The 18,819-nt window shown below is 40.6% G+C and overlaps 1 protein-coding gene across 4 annotated transcripts in view; it reads left to right on the top strand.

The window, feature by feature from the left end:
• Window positions 1-18,819, top strand: part of PSD3 (pleckstrin and Sec7 domain containing 3) — a 458,929-nt gene that overhangs the window by 317,547 nt on the left and 122,563 nt on the right. The window contains exon 1 of one of the 4 annotated variants that reach the window (XM_090258698.1): window positions 12,505-12,884. The exons of the other annotated variants lie outside the window; for them this stretch is intronic. Within the exon in view, the coding sequence (XP_090114824.1) occupies window positions 12,726-12,884 (159 nt within the window). The 5' untranslated portion in view covers window positions 12,505-12,725. Of the gene's footprint in view, window positions 1-12,504; window positions 12,885-18,819 lie in introns of those variants that run through there. 4 annotated transcript variants of the gene reach the window in all.

Raw genomic sequence — 18,819 nt, 5'->3', positions numbered from 1 at the left:
ACACATGTTAATTTATGTAACATAACCCACATACAAGTCTCTAAATCTGTAGGACTGTCTTATCGGAAAGACATCCAGTTGCAAGGCATTTGACATTCTTCTTGCCTGTAAATTAAACATCTTTGATATTGCCACAGACATAGTTTAACTTTCAAATGAAAACAAATTTTAAATGAAAAGAAACTTTAAAGACTGTTAGCTGCACTACTTTATAGTCTACCACTGATCATTGTGACTTTCCTTGAATCGCGATTTTTCTCCCTAAGATTACCCTCCTTGTCATTAAAGGGACTGCATTAAGTCCATTTTTAATTTATTCTGTTCATTTGCATAAACACAACAAGAGCAGAAAATGATCACTTATGATCTTTAGTTCTGCTTTGCTGGAACTTACGCAAGGAACATTTAGGGTGACCTTCAGTCTGCCCTTCAAAGCACAGAAGCAGAACCACATACCTGGCATTCAGCCTTGCCTGTAAACACCTGTCTTTTCCAAGTCCTTCTGGTTTTCCATTATGCCTTAAGGTCCCTTCTAGCCATCTTTCAGGAAAACAACCTTCGTTCCTTCCCTGGAAAAATTGCCATGGACCGCGCATCCATCCAAGGTACCAGGCCTTTTATCTCGTGGACTTTTATTACCTTTGAAAGTCAATCCCAGTTCCTCAGGGCTTTTTGGTAACAACCAAAGCCCAAGTATGTCTTCTCTAGGCATGACATTCCAGTCAAAGTCTTAGTTAAAATACAAAAACCTCTATTAACAACTGGTCTTATTAGTTTTATGCAAAGAAACTTAGGTCATTACTTACTTCTTTAGAATGCCAAACTCTGGAGGGATCAGATAGGGAGCAAAATATACAGTGTGAAGGAAAATCCTTGTCCTTCTAATATTCACTGAACTTGCATTTCTATTCTTTATATTTTTATTTTTTCCCCCACTAAAATTTTTTTTGTTTGTTTTTCCATTACAGTTGTCCCACTTTTTTCCCCCTCTTGCTTCCCTGCACCCTGCCCCCCCTTCTTCCACATTCAGTCTCCACCCAGTTGTCCATGTCCATGGGTCATTTATACATGTTCTTTGACTAGACCCTTCCCCTTCTTACCCCCTTCTCTCCCTCCCATCTCCCTTTTTGTTACTGTTAGTTTATTCCTTGTTTACATGCCTCTGGTTCAATTTTGCTCATTTGTTGGTGTTGTTCATTAGTTTCCTGTAATAGGTGATAGCAGAAGGTATTTTTCTTTCATCGCCTGGCTTATTTCACTAAGCATAATTCTCTCTAGTTCCAATCATGTTGTTGCAAATGGTAGAAGTTCCTTCTTTCTTTCAGTACTTATTCATTGTCATTTTCCCCCTTTGTACTTGTGTTCCTCTCTGTCTCTCTCTGTTTCTTCATCTTCTTAAAGCAGACCCTTTAGCATCTCTTGCAATGCTAGTTTGGTGGAGATGTATTCTTTTAGCCTTCTTTTGTCTTGGAAACTTATTTCACCTTCCATTTTGAATGAGAACCTTGCTGGGTAGAGTATTCTTGGTTGTAGGCCTTTGTTTTTCATTGCTTGGAATGTATTTTGCCATTCCCTTCTGGCTTGTAGTGTTTCTGCTGAGAAATCTGATGATAGCCTTATTGGAGCTCCCTTGTATGTTATTAGTTGTTTCTGTCTTGCTGCTTTTAGGATTCTCTCTTAGTCTTTGAATGTTGCTATTTTACTTATGATGTGTCTTGAAGTGGGCCTGTTGGGATTCATCTTCATTGGGACCCTCTGTGCTTCCTGGACTTGCGTGACTCTTTCTCTCCTCATGTTAGGGAAGTTTTCTGTCATTAGTTTTTCAAAGAGGTTTCTATCCCTTGCTCTTCTTCTCCTTCTGGAATTCCTATGATATGGATATTATTACATTTCATGTTGTCCTGCAGCTGCCTTAGAGCCTCTTCAGTCTTGTTCAGTCTTTTTTCATTTTGTTGCACTGTCTGGGAGTTTTTGTCTACATTGTCTTCCAGCTCACTGATCCGATCTTCTGCTCCTTCTAGCCTGCTTTTAATTCCTTCTACTGTGTTCTTCAATTCAGAGATCGTATTCTTCATTTCCTCCTGGCTCTTATTGATAGCTTCCATGTCCTTTTTCATGCTGGTGTAATTCTCATTAAGTTCCTTGTAGTTTTTCTGGAGTTCCCTGTAGTTTTTCTGGAGTTCTTTGTAGTTTCCGCTGAGCTCTTTGAGCTTCTCCATAATCCATGTTTTGATTTCCATATCTGATAGTTTGCTCCCCCCTATTTCATTTAGCACTCTTTCTGGGGATTCTACCTTTTCTTTCGATGGGGGGTTGTTTCTCTGTCTCCCCATTTTCGTGACTCCTATTGTTTGTTGGTGCTTCTTAGAATGATCTGCACTTCCTGGATCTTCACCTACTTTATTGTTTGTTTCATAAAACTCGGACAGCAAAGTAATCAGATCTCAAAATCACAAGACTTTCACAGCTCAGCATTTAGCCTTACTGCTCACTTACCGCAGGCACACCCCTTATATAATCAGGTGGTGTGCTGAGTGTTTCACCGTCTCCCGTAATGTCATTTGTAACAGCCACAGTTCTTGGCTACCAAAAAAAACAAAAACAAAAAATGGAAACTGGCCCTCAATAACTTAAGGGTAAAAGGCATGTATTGTTGGAAGGTTATCAGGTAGCTCACAAAATGGACAGGGAGGCTGTTTGAAAATCATAGTAGGAAAATGGGTTCCAACCAAGGAAGGCTAACAGCAGAGGAAAATGCCAAGTTGCTTCCATGGGAAAGAGGTGGTCATGACCTTGTAGCTGCCACCACTGCTCTGTTACTGACCCTGTGTCTTTGTGTCACTCCCTTGGGAGCATCAAGTGGCCAGGCATAGATCACATGGCCTTTACTCTCGGCTTATAGCCATTCTATTCACCCCCCAACCTTTAGCACATGGTGGGGATTTCACCTAAAGTAGGAAGTTTCTGTTGTGAGTAGCCTAAAATCAGTGACCACTGAGTCATGTTATTCCCTCTTTTTCATTGAGATTTAGAGAATTTAAGTAACTTACCTGAAGTGATACATCCAGTCAATGATGAAACCAAGATGTGAATATAGGTCTGTTTGGCTCATAGCCATTGCACTTTCCTGCCACCTTGAGTGCTATTAACCTCGTAGAAACCACAGTTATAGTCCTAGCCCCACTGAAATTTGGATGAGGCAGAAAGTGTTAAATAGAAATCTCTTGTTTTGTTTTGTTTGAAGGTGGCACTTTTTCAGCTGGTCTGGTTCCATGGAAATCCTATAGGTGTTGTTAAGGACTCATTTGGGGGGGTAGCAGTACTGTAACCAACAGGTTGGGGGAAATGTATTTGAAATGCCCTGTGTCCTCCAAACTTCAAAAAGTCTGGCTCAATTTGGGAAGTTGATCATTTGATATCTTGTGATATGTATAGTCTAGCCTTCACCTATTTCACAGCGGACTAGACTCCTGAATTTGCTCCACAATTTTTCTAAACCTTTCAGGAGTTTACTTGAGAGTGAGCTGATGCCAGCCCAAACTCCCAACTGGACCATCTCCCCTGAAAATGACCTGAGCCCCGGAGCACAGCTTTGGTGTTTATGGGAATTTAAATTGTTTCTGACTCTCTGTGTTTCATTCTTATCTTTGATTGGAGTTCTGGGGAGACCTTGCTGATTGAGAAGATAAAATAACACCCATGTAGTACGGGCAGTTTGGTTTACTGTCTTTTTGAGAATGAAAGACAAGGATAAGTTTGGAAACAGAGCATGTCCCCAAATTAACAAATTTTGCAGCTCCTTGTGTAACTATATAGCTATTGCTATTGTGTTATAATTGTGTAGACTAGCGATTCAACTGGTGTGCCACAAGAATTTTTAAAGCATTCAATACCTGACCATGAGGAGGGACATCCCCAAAATGGAATTTATTTATAAAAAATTATGTGTTTATTCTTACATGTTTAAACTTCAGTCACCTTCAAAGTACTCTCCATTTGATGCAATACACCTATGAAGACTGATGCCTTTTAGTGCTTCTGCCTTTTCTTGTTTCACTTCTTCCACATCAGCAACATATTTCCCTTTGAGGACTTTTTCATCTGGGGAACCAAAAAAAAAAAAAAAATGTTGCTCCGGCTAAGATCAGGTGAATAGGGACAGTAGACCATGGGGTTCCTGCCATTTTTGGTCAAAAACTGCTGAACACTCAGTGTGGTGTGGGCAGGTGCACTCATAAATCACCTATCATGAAATGAGCGAATGCATTGAAAGAGTCTTCAAAAAAAAATCACTAAAGCTGAATGCAGCCTCTCACAACAATGCCAGCTGGTACACTGATACAGATGGGTTCCTAGAACACTCACCTAGCGGAGAAAGCCTGTACTACAGTGCACCTGCCCTCCAGGTTTTTTTTGCCCTCCCCCACCTTGTATTTAGTCAGAGACACTGACCTCTTTTCCTTTAGTCTGTCAAATTAAAAAGTGACGAGAGCCAACACAACAATAGCCCTTTGGTATGAATGAATCAAAATTATACCTATTTTTTGTCGGATCAGCAAAAAATATATTTTTTGGTGTACTGCAGAATTTTAGTAATTATTTTATGTGCCATCAGATGAAAAAGATTGAAAATTGCTATCTGAGACTATTGTTCTCTCTCTTTCCTGTCCATCCTTCAGATCCCACCTCAGCCCCATGGCCTACATTCCTCAGGGAGCCTTCCTGCACTTACGCCTGGGTCAGAACCTGCTGGAGACTCTCAGTATCTTGTGCTTCTCATAGCAGGGCCAGAATTCCTCTTTTATATTTGCTGTGGATTATTTGATTAATGTCTATCTCAATGTAAGCTCAGTGGGAGCAGCACTCCGTTTGGTTTTGTGTATTCTATTCCTAATGCCTGACAGAGTAAATGAAGGAAAATCATGATGGTGAACAGAATTAAACAGGTGTTTAGTCATTTGCACTATACAGTTTACAGTTATTCTTATGTAGCAGCAATGGTGACAATTTTTGGTGAAATTAAATATGACTTGAAATTATTAAGGACTGATGGAAACTGATAAGGAAGGAAGGTACCCAAACTACCAAGTGAACTAAGCGAAGAAATGGGAAATGCAATTTTGTATTTTTAGTTGACTTTCTGATGAGTGAAAGTGAGGCAGCAAAATGTGGCAGACACACTGTGTGTACACATCATCTGGGTTTTCTTTGTTTTTAGAAAAAATGCAAGTGAAGTCATGCATTTTAATTGGCAGTTTCTCACTTAGATAATAATTTGTCTTTGGTGTGAGCTCTTCAAGGGCAGCCATCTCTGACCATTTGCGGTGCTGGCATGTGTTAGGCACTTTAGGGAATGCTTGTTGAACTGACACTTAATGTTATAAAGGGATTAGTACATGGGGGGGGGCTTATGGAACAGAATATTTTCTCAGCACTTAACCATTCCATCTGTAATTATTGGTTTACTCACTGAAAGAACAGCTTGGGGACCTCTGAAATGATGCCATTTCTGTGTTTGCATTTTGTACATATTTGGGGGTAGGAAGAAGAGTACCTTCTTATGGCACAGAGAGAAGAATTTATAGTGTTTCAGGTATACATGATCAGTTTTTCTACCCCTCCAGAAAGCCTAATAGCTTCAAGATAAGGTTCTATGTTATTTTCCATGCGATCATTTGGGAAGATCTGAGCTGAAAGTGATAGTGTCAGTTATAAAGAATTGTCTTACGAATACACACACAGATGTTGCACTCCTCCTAGAATTTTTCTATGCTTCTAAATAGCGTGTTTAATGTATGACCCTTGTCTAAATGTCTTACATGGCTGGCTTTGGTTTATGAGGGGAAAATGATGTTTTTCAAGTTTGGAACTATTTCACGCGTACAGGGTGTGTTTTTTCCCCTCAAGAATGTTATTTAATTTTAAATGTAAGGTTCTATTTAAAGATTTCTTCCCCATCCTGTTGCTTTGTATGTTTGAGGAACAGATGGAACTAAAGCATGTGATAATACAGGCAAGACTGAGGGCTGTTAGAGTGAGGTAATGTGTCCTCCTAGGTTGAACATGTAATAGGGATTTTGACTTCCAACTGCCAGTTACTGTAGATAGTGATAGTTCATTAAAATTGGGCTAAATTTACATGCTAGACAATGACTTACGAACCAAGGAAATCCATAGCCCCACTGCTAGACAAAACCTTTCGCTTTTGTATTCTGCTGAGATGGAGAAAGATAAGCATTATCAGCCCTTTACAAAAAGGGTCAGTGGACAAAGGGGAGGGGCTATGAAATTTGCACACGAGACTGAGATTGAAGGATAAAGAAACCAGAGAGCAGATCCAGCATCTGCTGATCTGAGTCCTGTTTCAGAAAGTAGTCTGTGAGGTGTGTCCAGTCCATTCAAGTGATAAATTGGTGACACAAGGCAACAAGTTCCAGTTCAGACTCGACACAGAGGCCAGCCCAGGAGGCAGCAGGAGGCCTCTGTGGCTGCCCCACCTGGGAGTCCGGGTGTGAGCACTGGATGCCACCAACTGCTGGGGTTCAAAATGAGTCCCCAGATAGAAAAGTATCAGCCAGAAGAGCCTGGAAGAAGACAGAAAAAGTAAAGCAGGGAATAAGCCTTTATCTAATTTATCTATTTTTAACATTTAAAATCATTTGTTGTTTTTATGTTCTATCAGTGACTACAGTAGACATTGTTCTCTAAAAGGTTAGCTAATTTTGCGATCGTGTTGCTGTGTGAAAAGCAACAGCGCCCAGAAAATGAAAGGATACAAACCTCACACTCCTGCCGTGTCAAGGTCAGGAAGCTGTCACATGTTTTTCTGGACCTGACACTAGTTCTTAAGCTGTTGGTAGAGCTGATTCTTCCAGTCTCCTTTCTGCAGTTATTATATGAGGGGGTGACATCAGTTTCATTTCTGGAGTCAGTCTCTTCATGTTGCATTTTCCATTTCAAGGTAACCATTCCAAGCCTATTACAGCCTGAAAAGATGTGTGGGCATGGACTGTGTGGCCTTCAATAAGCAAAGCACATAGGAGAAAAACAACTCCTATTGGAAATTAGAAAACCTGGACACAAGTCTCAGTTCTGTCACTTATTAGTTGTGAGATCATGTTCCTGGGTCTCAGGGAATCTTCATCTATAAAATGAAGAGATCAAGGCAGTTATTTCTAAGGATCCTTCCAGCTCAATCAATGAGATTAAGTCCAATCAAACAGTCTAGAAAAGAAATCATTCACTAGTACCTTTATGACAGGAGCACCTGATTCTTGAAGATGCTCGGCCATGTGACAGTCATCGCCAGAAAGCCTCAGTGACCATCTGACCTCTGACTTTCATATTAGCGTTCTGTCACTTTCCTGTTTCATACACACCAGTGTGATCTAAAGAACCAAGGGAGATCCGTAAGTTAAGTGAATATTACATCCACCATTCTGTTCTGAAAATAAACAAAGCTGGTTTCCTCTGCCCACTCACGCCTCTCACCTCCCCCAACCCTTCTATGTATGGTATTAATTGTACCTCTGGACTATTGGCATTTAGAATTCATTACTACCTTGGCTTCTCTCCAGTGCTCAGAAGCTTTTTCTGCTTAATGGTTCCATGACATTTTCTGAGAGGAAAGCAGCATCTGCCTAGATACCATTGATATTCTCCTGTCTTTCTCATTTGGGGTCTGCAAGTCAGTTCACTGATATCCCGAAGGCGTTCATTATTATAATTACAGCAGTAGAATTTCCTGTCATATCTACCTGCAACCCCACCTGAAGTGAGCAGCCTAGAGTCAGTGTTGTGCACATCCCAGCACATAATGCCTCGTAGGCACACACAGCTATGTATTAAATTGAGTTGATTTCTCTGGGACTCTACCTGTTGACAGGTTAGAGAGTTTTTCTATTGACTGGGACACTTTTTAGAAGCCTTTTAGGGCATATACACTAAATAGTGTCCTCAGAGAAAGCATCAGAAGGTAATGCCTTCCAGTTAATTAATCTGCATAATGAAATTTCTCCTATAATTTTTATTTGACATGGAAGTCACCTTTATTTGCTGCTGAAGTTTTTATGGAAAGTTATTTTTGTACTTTTAAACAGCTGCTGCTCTCCAGGAGACCTGTCTTTATTTTATAGCAAGCAGGCTCTCTATGCACAGACTGGGCCACCAACATTCTAAAAACAGTCAGGCCCTCTCAGAGCAGAGTGGGGCCAGACAGGGCTATCCAATATGTCTTTGAAGTGGTTTTTTTCATCTTAAATCTAGTTGCGAACCCCATATGTACCTAACACCACGACTGTGGGCGGTTTGAAATAAATGGAGGAGGAGGAGGAAAATAAGACTTGTTTGGAGAACAATTGGAAACCAAATGTTATTTAAGATGTGATATATTACAGGCATAGCCACTGCCTCCTTAGTTATGGTACCAAAAGACTGTAAACTACATGTCCAATGATAAGACCCTGATAACATGTTACATCTATATACTGGAATACTATATGCAACTTTTTAGGAGAGTGAGATAGCTTATGTGTGCTGATGTAAGAAACCAAGAATATATATCATGCTTTCACTTATAGTCTGTGAGAAGTTCACTCACACATACAGCACATGGCTGGCTTATCTCTGGATAGATGAACAGGAAACTGGCAATAGTGTTTGTTTCTGGGCAGAGGGACTGGGAAGCTGGTATGGGAAGAAAAGTTAAATTTCACTATATGAGGTCTGTCTGAAAAAGTCCAGCCATTGTTAATATAGTGGGAATGGTTTGTGCAACATCGATGTAACCTTGCAGCCAAGGAGAGTGGACTGGAATGTGTATGCGTGAACAATGACGACTTCACTATACTAGTCAATGGGGGCGTAAATGCCATTGAATGAGCATGTGTACTGTGTGGCCATCGCAGGCCGTGGAAACTATTCAGATGATTCACAAGGCCAGCAGTTTTGGGCAACTGGTGATTGGCAGCTTTATCACAACAAAGCACCTGCTCGTGCATCAAGTCTCATGTAGAATTTTTTGGCAAAACGTCAAATCACCAGGTGACTCAGCCCCACTACAGGCCAGATTTGGCACCCTGTGACTTCTGGCTTTTCCCAAAACTAAAGTCACATTTGAAAGGAAAGAGATTTCAGACCTTTGATGAGATTCAGGAAAATACAACAGGACAGCTGATGGTGATTGGGAGGACTGTGTAAGGTCCCAAGATGCCTACTTTGAAGGGGACTGAGATGTCATTGTCCTGTGAGATGTCATTGTCCTATAAATGTCAATAAATGTCTCTATTTTTTTATATTACATGGCTGGATACCTTGTGGACACACTTCGTATACTGTCTTGTATGGAAATTCATTGTGTATGAACTATTTATTTTTTAGAAAAAAATATGCTGAATTGTTTTAAAAAGAAAATGTAATGACATGAAATACAAGAGGAGGGCAGGAAAGCTTACTGTATATTTAACAAGTGTGTTGATTTGACAGATAGCGCTTGAGCTCCTGCTCTCTGCCGGGCACTGTTGTAGGCTCTGCAATGCGGATGAACTCAGGCAGCAGGCAATGCCGTGAAGACAGGAGGTGGCAGTGACGGTGGAGAAGGACTGGGGTGTCAGTGCAGGCTCCTTTAGAGAGGATGGCTTGAGAAAGTCCCTCGAAAAAGCTGGCATTTGAGCTGCACTGCAAATGGTGAGAAGCCAGCAATGTGGAGGGTCAGGGTGGAGCAGGAGTTCCAGGCAGGAGGATGGCAGCTGGGCATGTTTGAGAAAGCTTCAAAAAGGTTGTGAGCTCACGTTTCCTGTGTGGACTGAGAGGAGGCCACAGTCCAGTGTATTAACCTGTGACGAAGCGACAGGCTTGACTGAAGGAGGTGGTGTCATCAGAAAGTCATGGGAATTAAGTGTAGGTCAGTAGAATGAAGCCAGAGCAGCCTGGGCCCCAAGGGCTAGGGGTCCTGCCCTCTTTTTCACATACCTCTTCAGGACACACTCACATCTGGTCTAAACATCGCCTGTTGTTCATTCTTAGACCACTAGAGGCATTGCAACTGTTCGTTCCCTCTGTCCAGGTACAGATTTGATTGGACAGGGTCTGTAGGGGAGGGGCAGAGGAAGGGCTGTCTCTCACTGACTTGCCAGAAGGTTCATTTCTCCTTTCAAAAGGAAAGGGTAGTGAAAACAACAATGTGAGGGGGAGACAGTGTCTGTGGTATGGCTTACGGCGAGGCTCTGGATGTGGGGTCTGTCGCAGCCTCCTCCACTGACTTGTCGTCTGTAAAGTGGGGGTTGTAACATCACCTCACGCACCTCACAGAACTGTCATGTTATCAAACACGCTACTTCTAAAAAGCAGAAGGGTTAAGTAAATGAAAGCTTTTTATTAGTAATGACACTATATAGGAATAAGGATGCCAGCTGGGCAGTTTTTGGGTAAAGAGAACATACAGTAAGTCCTCATTGAATGTTGCCAATAGGTTCTGCACCTTGAAGCAAAACGATGTATAACGAAATCAGTTTTACCACAGGCTAATTTGTATAAACGAGTTAAATTCCTGCGGCATCTCATTAACATTATAATGAAACGATGTTATTTGAGGACCTGCTGTATTTGGGTAAAGATAGCATATTTCTGCTAAACTCCCCAGGAATCAAATTGTGGATCAGATTCCATTTCTGTACATGCCAGCACGTGGTTTTCATTCTTTTTGGTGGGGAAAAGGAAACTGAGTTCATCTGGAGACGTCGTCTAACAACCAAAAGATGTGCTTCTTTTAAACCAGTGCTTTGTATTTATAACCACATGGAGGCAGGGTCTCTCATGCCTTTTACATAATCCTTTTTAAATTGTTTTCTTGGCTCAGTTGTTAGTTCCTTTATGGGTTTTACTTCATGAAGATAAATGGAGATTCTGTGTTAGATGGAGCTATTGGCCTATAACTTAATCATCATATGCTTAAGTTAGAATTATGCATATTCTAAATGATCAATGTTATCATAATGTTTAGTTCCACTGCTCTTTATGTGTTTGTTACATGCGTTATAAAATATAAAGTCACTACAGGATTTTTTTTAAAGTTTATGTTACTTTAAAGGACAGTTCTTCAATTCCTTCAAATGACCTGCCAAGAGAGGCAAATTTACCTCAAAATTGTTAAAATAATGTCATAGACGCTAAGCTCAGAGCATGCTTAAAGAAGAGGAGATTCCCCAAGATCTTCCAAAACCTATTCTCTATTATTGTAAGCAAAATTCTACCAAAATTAGTTCATGTCTTTGTTTTGCTTATGGCAAAGTTGAAGCATCCAGTGCTTGAAAGAGAGGGAGAGTGAAGATGGCTAGAGGAGAGTGGGAGGACGCCCATGATGGAGGGTGAAACACACCCATATCCACAGGTCCCCGTGCTGGGGTCGTGGACGGTGGGGGACGGCCCTGCCTGCCTGCCTTAGAGTGCTCAGTACCGTGCTCAGTACTCTGCCGTACTCTGCACAAAGCTTGTACTCCTGAGTCATCAAAGAAAAATTCTCACGTGGGGAGTGGGATTGGCGTGCTCTTCCCACATTAGCGTTTGCAAACTACTTTGAACTGTTGTGATTTATGTAATCAGTAAAACCTCCTTTGTCTGGAGGCTTCTCTGGCTGACCCTCTCCCCTCAGGATACTATGTAAATGAGGTGTTGCAGTCCTGAGTCTTATGCTTCACAGAACTTCCTGTGTCAGGAATTAGAATGATCTGGGCTTCTAGAAATCCCAGTGTGTAAGTCTTACTCAGGAGGTTGCACGTGTTCTTGTACACTGACAGCGTTTACAGCTCTTGCAAAAGCTTCTTGCTCCTTATTGATCGGCATTGGTTTTATGGGTCTCACTCTAAGCCGTATTTAAAGTTAACGTGCTAACAAACCAGTTTTCTTTTTAACTTTTCAGTATGTCTGGGAGGTAGCATAACGTTTTTATTCTTGATTTCTCATACACATTGAAATAATTACTGTTTAAATATCGGGCTGTAGTAGTCTGAGCCTATAAGAAGCATTTAATTCTTCAGAAAGCAATACAATTTGAATCACTGCTAAATAATGTATGGCCTCGAACAGGAAAGAAAGAAAAATAAATGATCATTAAGATGCCTTTGTGGCTACCAACCATTACTAGCCTGTAATTGATTGAGCCTTTTGATTTCTGTGGGTATTTTTTTTTCCCCCTCTTGGAAATTTATTGTTGGTCCCACCACACATGGTGCCTAACAGATTACTTGAGACTTTTATTTGTGGTATCTCTGTTTTGTTGCTGATATTAATGACTTACAGCACAATATCACCAGAGAAATAGTGTTGCGATTTGGAATGTTAATGAATTGCTCACCTGGCCAATTGCCATTTGCTCCAGTGTGCGAATATGGAGTGTGTGTGTGTGTGTGTGTGTGTGTGTGTGTGTGTGTGTGTGCGCGTGTGTGTGTGTGCGTGTGTGTAAAAGAGAGCCGAGTAGCAGGGGTGGGATTGCATTTTTTTTCCTCTTCGCAGCCAGTGACGTGAGCTGAGCCTGGAACAATCAGACTGGCTGCAAACAGGGTAGTTGGAGATGCTGGGGAGGCAGCCTGGTGTTCGTTAAGCTAACGCGGATCACAGCGCTCCGAGCTGCTCAGGCACAACCTGACAGAGCTCCTCCAGCATTAGAGCCTTGCAGCGTTTGGAAAGTGCCTTTTTATTTCTCCAAACCCCTTCCCCAGTCAGCCTTCGAAATGATTGGTGTGAATAGTGTTCAGAGTGCCAGCAAGGTGCGGGTGAGGACCTCAGGTTCTGTGAAATACTCCCGGGAGGATTCCATCCGGCGGCAGTCCCACCGGTCAAAGTCTATGAAAATTTCCAACTCTTCAGAGTTTTCTGCTAAGGAGACCAAGGTAAAGAAATACCGTGTTAAACCATATTGACAACTGTTTGTTAGGATAACAAAATCTGATACCATCTTTGCTGGGGTCTAACGTTCGATGACAGACTGAGAAAGTAATGTTATAAAATGGCTCTAAGATAGTCAGGAGAGATTAGGCGAGAGGGATGGTTTCTGGACTCTAGATTAAAAGATTGCTGTGGCCTGGGCCGGTTTCATACGGAGCCAGAGTGGGGACAAGGAGGACAAAGCATGCTCAAAATGAGACGACTGTGGGCAAGTGGTGGTTGGCACACTGATCTTGCTTTTAGTCTCAGAAACGTTGCCTTGACAAATGATTTCTCAGTGCAGTGTATTTTTAGAATGGAAATACAGAGACATCATCTATGATTTTATCGTCCAGTTAGTTTCTCCTGCTTTCCCCTTCCTGCTCTCCCCCCAGTATGTGGAGCTGATACACAGTAGGGACCTGGCCCTATGATACGACATATACCTCAAGCCTATGTAACTGGGAAGAATTTCTTCTTTCATGTTCCTTACATGTATGTGTGCTGATGCTGTGCTGCCATGCATTACTTGTTTTTTGGAGACCGTCTGTAGGGTAGTATAATCCCTGTTCATATGAAGTGCGAAGGGAGTGATTACATAGTGAGGTGGGCATTTACTCCATGCCACATATTCTGGAGCTTCTTCCCACCACCATCTGTGTGAGCAGGGTACTCAGAAACACTCCCACTCCACAGGTTTAAAAATGGAATAATAGAGTCATAGGATCACAGAACTCAGTGGCTGGAGATGCAGATGATTATGATGGGGATTCAGAGGCTGGATAATGCACAAAAAAGCTTCAGGAGGTGGATCTCAGTGTCGTTTCAGTCTTCGCGTGGGTTATATATCCAGAGCCACTGAAAGTGACATTGGCTTTTAACCCTCCCATCCCCTTCTATAACTTTACATTATTAAAAGACTTTGGCAATAACAGGGTCCCCTCAAAATGTGGCGGGGGTGAGAGAGAAAGCAGCAAAATACCTTAGTGTGACTTGGAGAAACATGTTGGCTTCCTGTCCACCCCCTTAGATTGTGATACAGTGGGATCTAGCCCCATCAATCATGAGCAAATTTTCTAGCTGGAATGTCTTCAGCTGTAACTCTTTCCTCCTTAGTGTTTTTTAAAAGCTGTAGCTTCAGGGAGAAACGTGTCTTCACAGTTCTGTTAATGTGACCTGCATGGGGATGTATTGGTTTCCACTGAAACTGGTATGAGACTTCCTGGGGTCTGACGGCTGTTGTCTCCTGCCTAGATGGACCTGGATGGCTTATTATATTGTTAAATAACCAGATGTAGGTAGGCAGTGATTCTCAGCATGGCTCTAAAATTGGCTTTTATTAGGAGTTCTAGGAAGCATCTTTCAATTTTGTTTCAGTATAGATTATACCCACAGGATGCAGTCAGAGGCTTTGGGGAATGGACAGACCATTATCAACTATCAACAATCACTGTGATAATTTAAGCTTGTAATATTAGTTTATTCACCTGGAATTATGGTTGTTTGTGTATTTTAATGTTGGAATCTAGCATAAACACAAACTGAAGACTTCCTACTATCTTCTCTGTTTGTTATACAGGTTCTCTTTTCTGATACGCATCTATGCAAGAGAAAGCCAAGCCTTTTGGGGGCATATTGCAAGTGTTGTAAGGAGCGAACAGTGTAAAAGACTCCTTGTAGCATTGTAGTTAATAGGTCATCAGTACTTTGGAGATTATAGTCAATTTTTAAAATTATATTTTTCAGGCATATGTGGTTTCTAAGTTCTGGAATGTGTACTGGCTGTGTACCCTGAATGTAGTGAGTTGAAATATATCATCGATGTGTATAAATATATACGAAGACATATTCCTATATACAATGTACACATTTTACTCTATACGTTAATAATTAACCTTCCTTAGGTCTAGTGGTACTTTTTTAGCCCCTAAATCAGTGTTTCTTCCTGCTAATCATGCAAATAAAAGTTTTTGATTATCTGATGTCCAATATAATGATTAGAAGAAATTACCCCTTAACGCCCCCTCCCCCCAACCATACCCTCCACCAAAGAAAGGGGGAAGTACCATTAACTTGCTATATGCCCCTGGGTTTTAACTTTGTCTCTTTGGAACTTTCGCTCCTTCTAGAATGGACATAATTGTTGCCCCTTGGCAGAAAGCTGGAGTTAGAACATGTTTTGTAGTCCTTGAAAGCATTCATTTTTCACATTTCTAACTTCTGTTTTATGTTCATTTAAAACTAATGATTTGTTTAAATATTGATTCATTGTAGTCCTCACTTTTTACCTGGTTTATTCATTTTTTTTGTTCTTCATTTGAAGCAAGTGTTAAAGGACTTCTGAAAGGATTGATACTCTTGCCTTTGATCTTAGCAAAAATCTCTTAAAAGCTTTCCTTGTTCTCATTTCAAATTCAGAAAATTGAATTTTCTAATCCTTTGTGGTTCATGTTGAATATTATTTAAACTACTGAAACACGATCTGTAGGTTATTTATTTTTTTTTCAACTCAATCCTTTGTGTGGCCTTTTCTTTTTTCTTTAGAGTATTTTAAATCGTACTCTTTAGACCTCTGGATAGAATGTAGCTTTCTTTTCTAGATAACATTATTTATATCAAATTCTGAAGCAGATAAAATGAGCAGGGCATAAATGTCAAGATGTTTTAGAAGAATATGTATGTGTTTTGTAGAACATGTATGCATTCGTTATTAACATGTCTCAGTCAAGTCTTGCTTTGGTTTATTCAATTATTTATTTATCAGTCAAGGGCCTGATATTGGAAGAGTTACCAGTGAGGCTCCTGACCAGGAGGGGGCAGTGCAGACCTTCCTGCTGTCAGGGCCAGCTGGGGCTATTCCTTTGACAGAAGTAACATTTGGAATCAATGTATTAAAAGGCTAATACTCCAGAATCTGGTGTGTGCAGTATAAGATGGTGACTAAGTCTCATTTCTGCCAAACATTTTCACATTTCTCTTCGGGATCTAGGTATACCTCAAATATAAGTATTTTTGGTGTGGCTTAATTTTAAACTGGAGTAAGTCAACTATAGGTTCAAAACATAAATCTGTAAAAGTTCATGTTAATAATATCCCTCTTTCCTTTCCCTATCTCTTGCCAAACTACATTATACATTATAGACTGGGGAAATGTCAACTCAATGCTTTTGTTTGTTATTTTGTTGTGATTGAACATAACATGCATGGTTGAATCCTTGAGGCATGTTTTTAGGAATAGTATGAGACTGAAGATTACACCAGGAACTTTCTAATTGCTTATCATCTGGATTCAAATGAACTATTTACAGGTATTATTCAAAGAAATCAATTTCTCCAACAGTGAAATTTCAGCGTGAACCCCCTGGTGCCCCTTTGGGTGGTGCCCAATGAAAACACGGGCCCTTTGCTCCCCGTGCCCTGGTGCTGCGTCCTGGCTGTCTAGCCCGGGTTTTGCTCACTAATAGGCAGTGGGCACCTAGATGGGTCACTTCTCCCTGAAACTCATCCAGAAAATGCAGGGGTTGACCAAATGGTGTCTTTGTTCTGAGCAGTGTTAATTTTAGAAATCTGGTGGGGGTTGGTGGGGGTTATTTCCTCTGTAAAAGGAACCTAAAGACTGAGCTAGATTCAGGAAAGGTGAATTTTATATGTATTTTGAATAAACCTCTTCCTGTGCTAGGAGATGTTAACCATAAACATGTTAAAAGAAAATGGGAGTGCCTCATTCATTGCTTTGCCAAACATATTGCAATAGTGCTGAAAGGCACCATCAGCTCTATTCTCTGCATCCTGTGTAGGCTTTGCTTGTTATTTCTTTAGCATTGTTAGGCTAATATTAATTATTTCTCCCCCTCTGAATCAAGTCTGTACCCAAAGGAATCCCGAAGAAGTCATTACAGTGCCCTTTTGCAACCTGAAGTTTTCCAAGAGAGGTTTGCACTTTGTCATCATTCCTTAACTAGATCCCTGTTACTCTTTAGACTAAGTCTAAATGGTCAGGTGGATAATTTATATCTGCCTATTCAGAAATGTATATTTCATTTAATACGGGGAAATCCTTAGTTATAATGTGAAAATTTTCCTTCAGGTGTCTTTTTATATATTTTTTTATTCTTAAATTGAAGCAGAGCATCTGTTAATCACATAAATTCACCCATTAACTGGGTCCTTTCAGAAGGGCAGTAGATGTAAACTGCCGGGGGTCAGAATATCAAGCACTTCTTTCTGTACTAGTTATAACCCAGGCACGTGGAAGAAGCAGGGAGGAGGTGTCTTCCAAAAAATAAACCTGGTAATGCAAAGATAGAAACAATTTTATCTCCAGAACTCTGTTTTTCTTTTATTGATTCTACTGTCTTCCCACTGGAGTTACTTGTGTTCCAAGAAGATGTCGACTAGAAAACCAGAATTGACCGGGTATTTCATCACCGAGAGGATTATTTAGGAAAAAGGGAGGATTGAAATCCGGAACATGCAGACATGGTGAACACCTGCACACACTGAACCAGACAGGGAAGGAGGAAGAAGTTGGGGGGGGTGCTGTTAATAAACACAGAACTCTGTTGTAAACAGGGTTCTTTCTGTAGTTCTCACCATGATGTAGATTACGAGAACTCCTCCCGTAAGCCCTAGCTCCTCCCACAGACCCTCTGAGGATGTCCAGGTTAAAATTCTTACCATATTTTATCAAAGTTATGATTTTCCCTCATTCTGCCAGACTAACACATTTTGAAGTTTTAATATAATTTTTAACACATTTTGAAGTTTTAATATAATTTTTAGCCCACCTGGCCCTTCTGGAAGATAGCTCTATAGATGACATCATTATCAATAGATGTTTAATTCTCTTGAGACTTGAGTCAGCCTTGCCCCAAAACAGAGCACCTTTGGTTTTTTCACTACCTTTGGATTTATTTTTAAATTATGAAGCTAACAACATGATCTTGGTTTTTGTTGTTGGATTTGGTTTTTTGGGTTCTCTTCTAACTCCTAGCTGCCACCCTACCCCAACCCAGCTTGTTTCTGAATTTCTCAGATGCTGCCAGTTCTTTCATGTAAATTAATACTTCTTTATTTAGGATGCTGAACAAACTCTGCTCCTGACAAGGTGACAGTTGTTGACCCTTGAATGTAATTAAAAGCAGATCTTCACTGTCTCGCTATTTTACCCATTTTCACTTGAAGTGCCAGTAATGGTGTGCTTGGTTTTAGTGGCTCTAAGATAACTCCAGGCTCTGCTACACTCATGCCTTTCTATTACACCACGTTCTTGCAGTGATGGTGTCCTCAAGCACATGTTTCTGAGCTTCCACACAGTATTTGAACATTGTAAAGAAAATGCTGTTCCACACTTGTCATTCCTGACAAGCTAGTATAATACCCTTGTCAGAATCAAGGAAAAAGAAGAAGAAAAATCTGTGACAGGTAAGGGAGAAAAAAGTATAGGATTTGTGGTGTTGTTGCAGATCCTGGAAGGTTAGCGTCATGATAACATGCAGCTAACCATCAGGAACTCTTGAGCTCTTATGTGGAAATATGCATGGCGACCGGAGGTCCTGCATTTTCTAGGATGAAGCCTTTCCTTAATTGTAGTCTGGTTTAGATCATGCCTGCCTGCCTGGCTTAGAATTTCAAGCATTGCGTTCACTTTAGGGACCAATGGGAGATTTTGGGAGAATTTTTTCTTATTTACTTATCCGTAGTGATACAGAAATTATGAATACCTAGGTACAGTGACTCCTCAGTTTTTACCATGGGACTTGCTCTTCTGTATTTGGTTTTAATTATTATTTTTGAGCATTTTTTAAATCACTTTTCATTACCTTTGAAAAATCTAGTCTACCACATTTGATGGTACAACATTTATGTATTGTTTGTATACACAGATCATCTGATTTCAGT

Source organism: Furipterus horrens, unplaced genomic scaffold (genome assembly GCF_987537825.1).
Source record: "Furipterus horrens unplaced genomic scaffold, mFurHor1.1.pri manual_scaffold_12, whole genome shotgun sequence".
Lineage (NCBI taxonomy): Eukaryota > Metazoa > Chordata > Mammalia > Chiroptera > Furipteridae > Furipterus > Furipterus horrens.
Note: the sequence above shows the minus strand (reverse complement) of the source record. Positions and strands in the feature narration are given on the sequence as shown.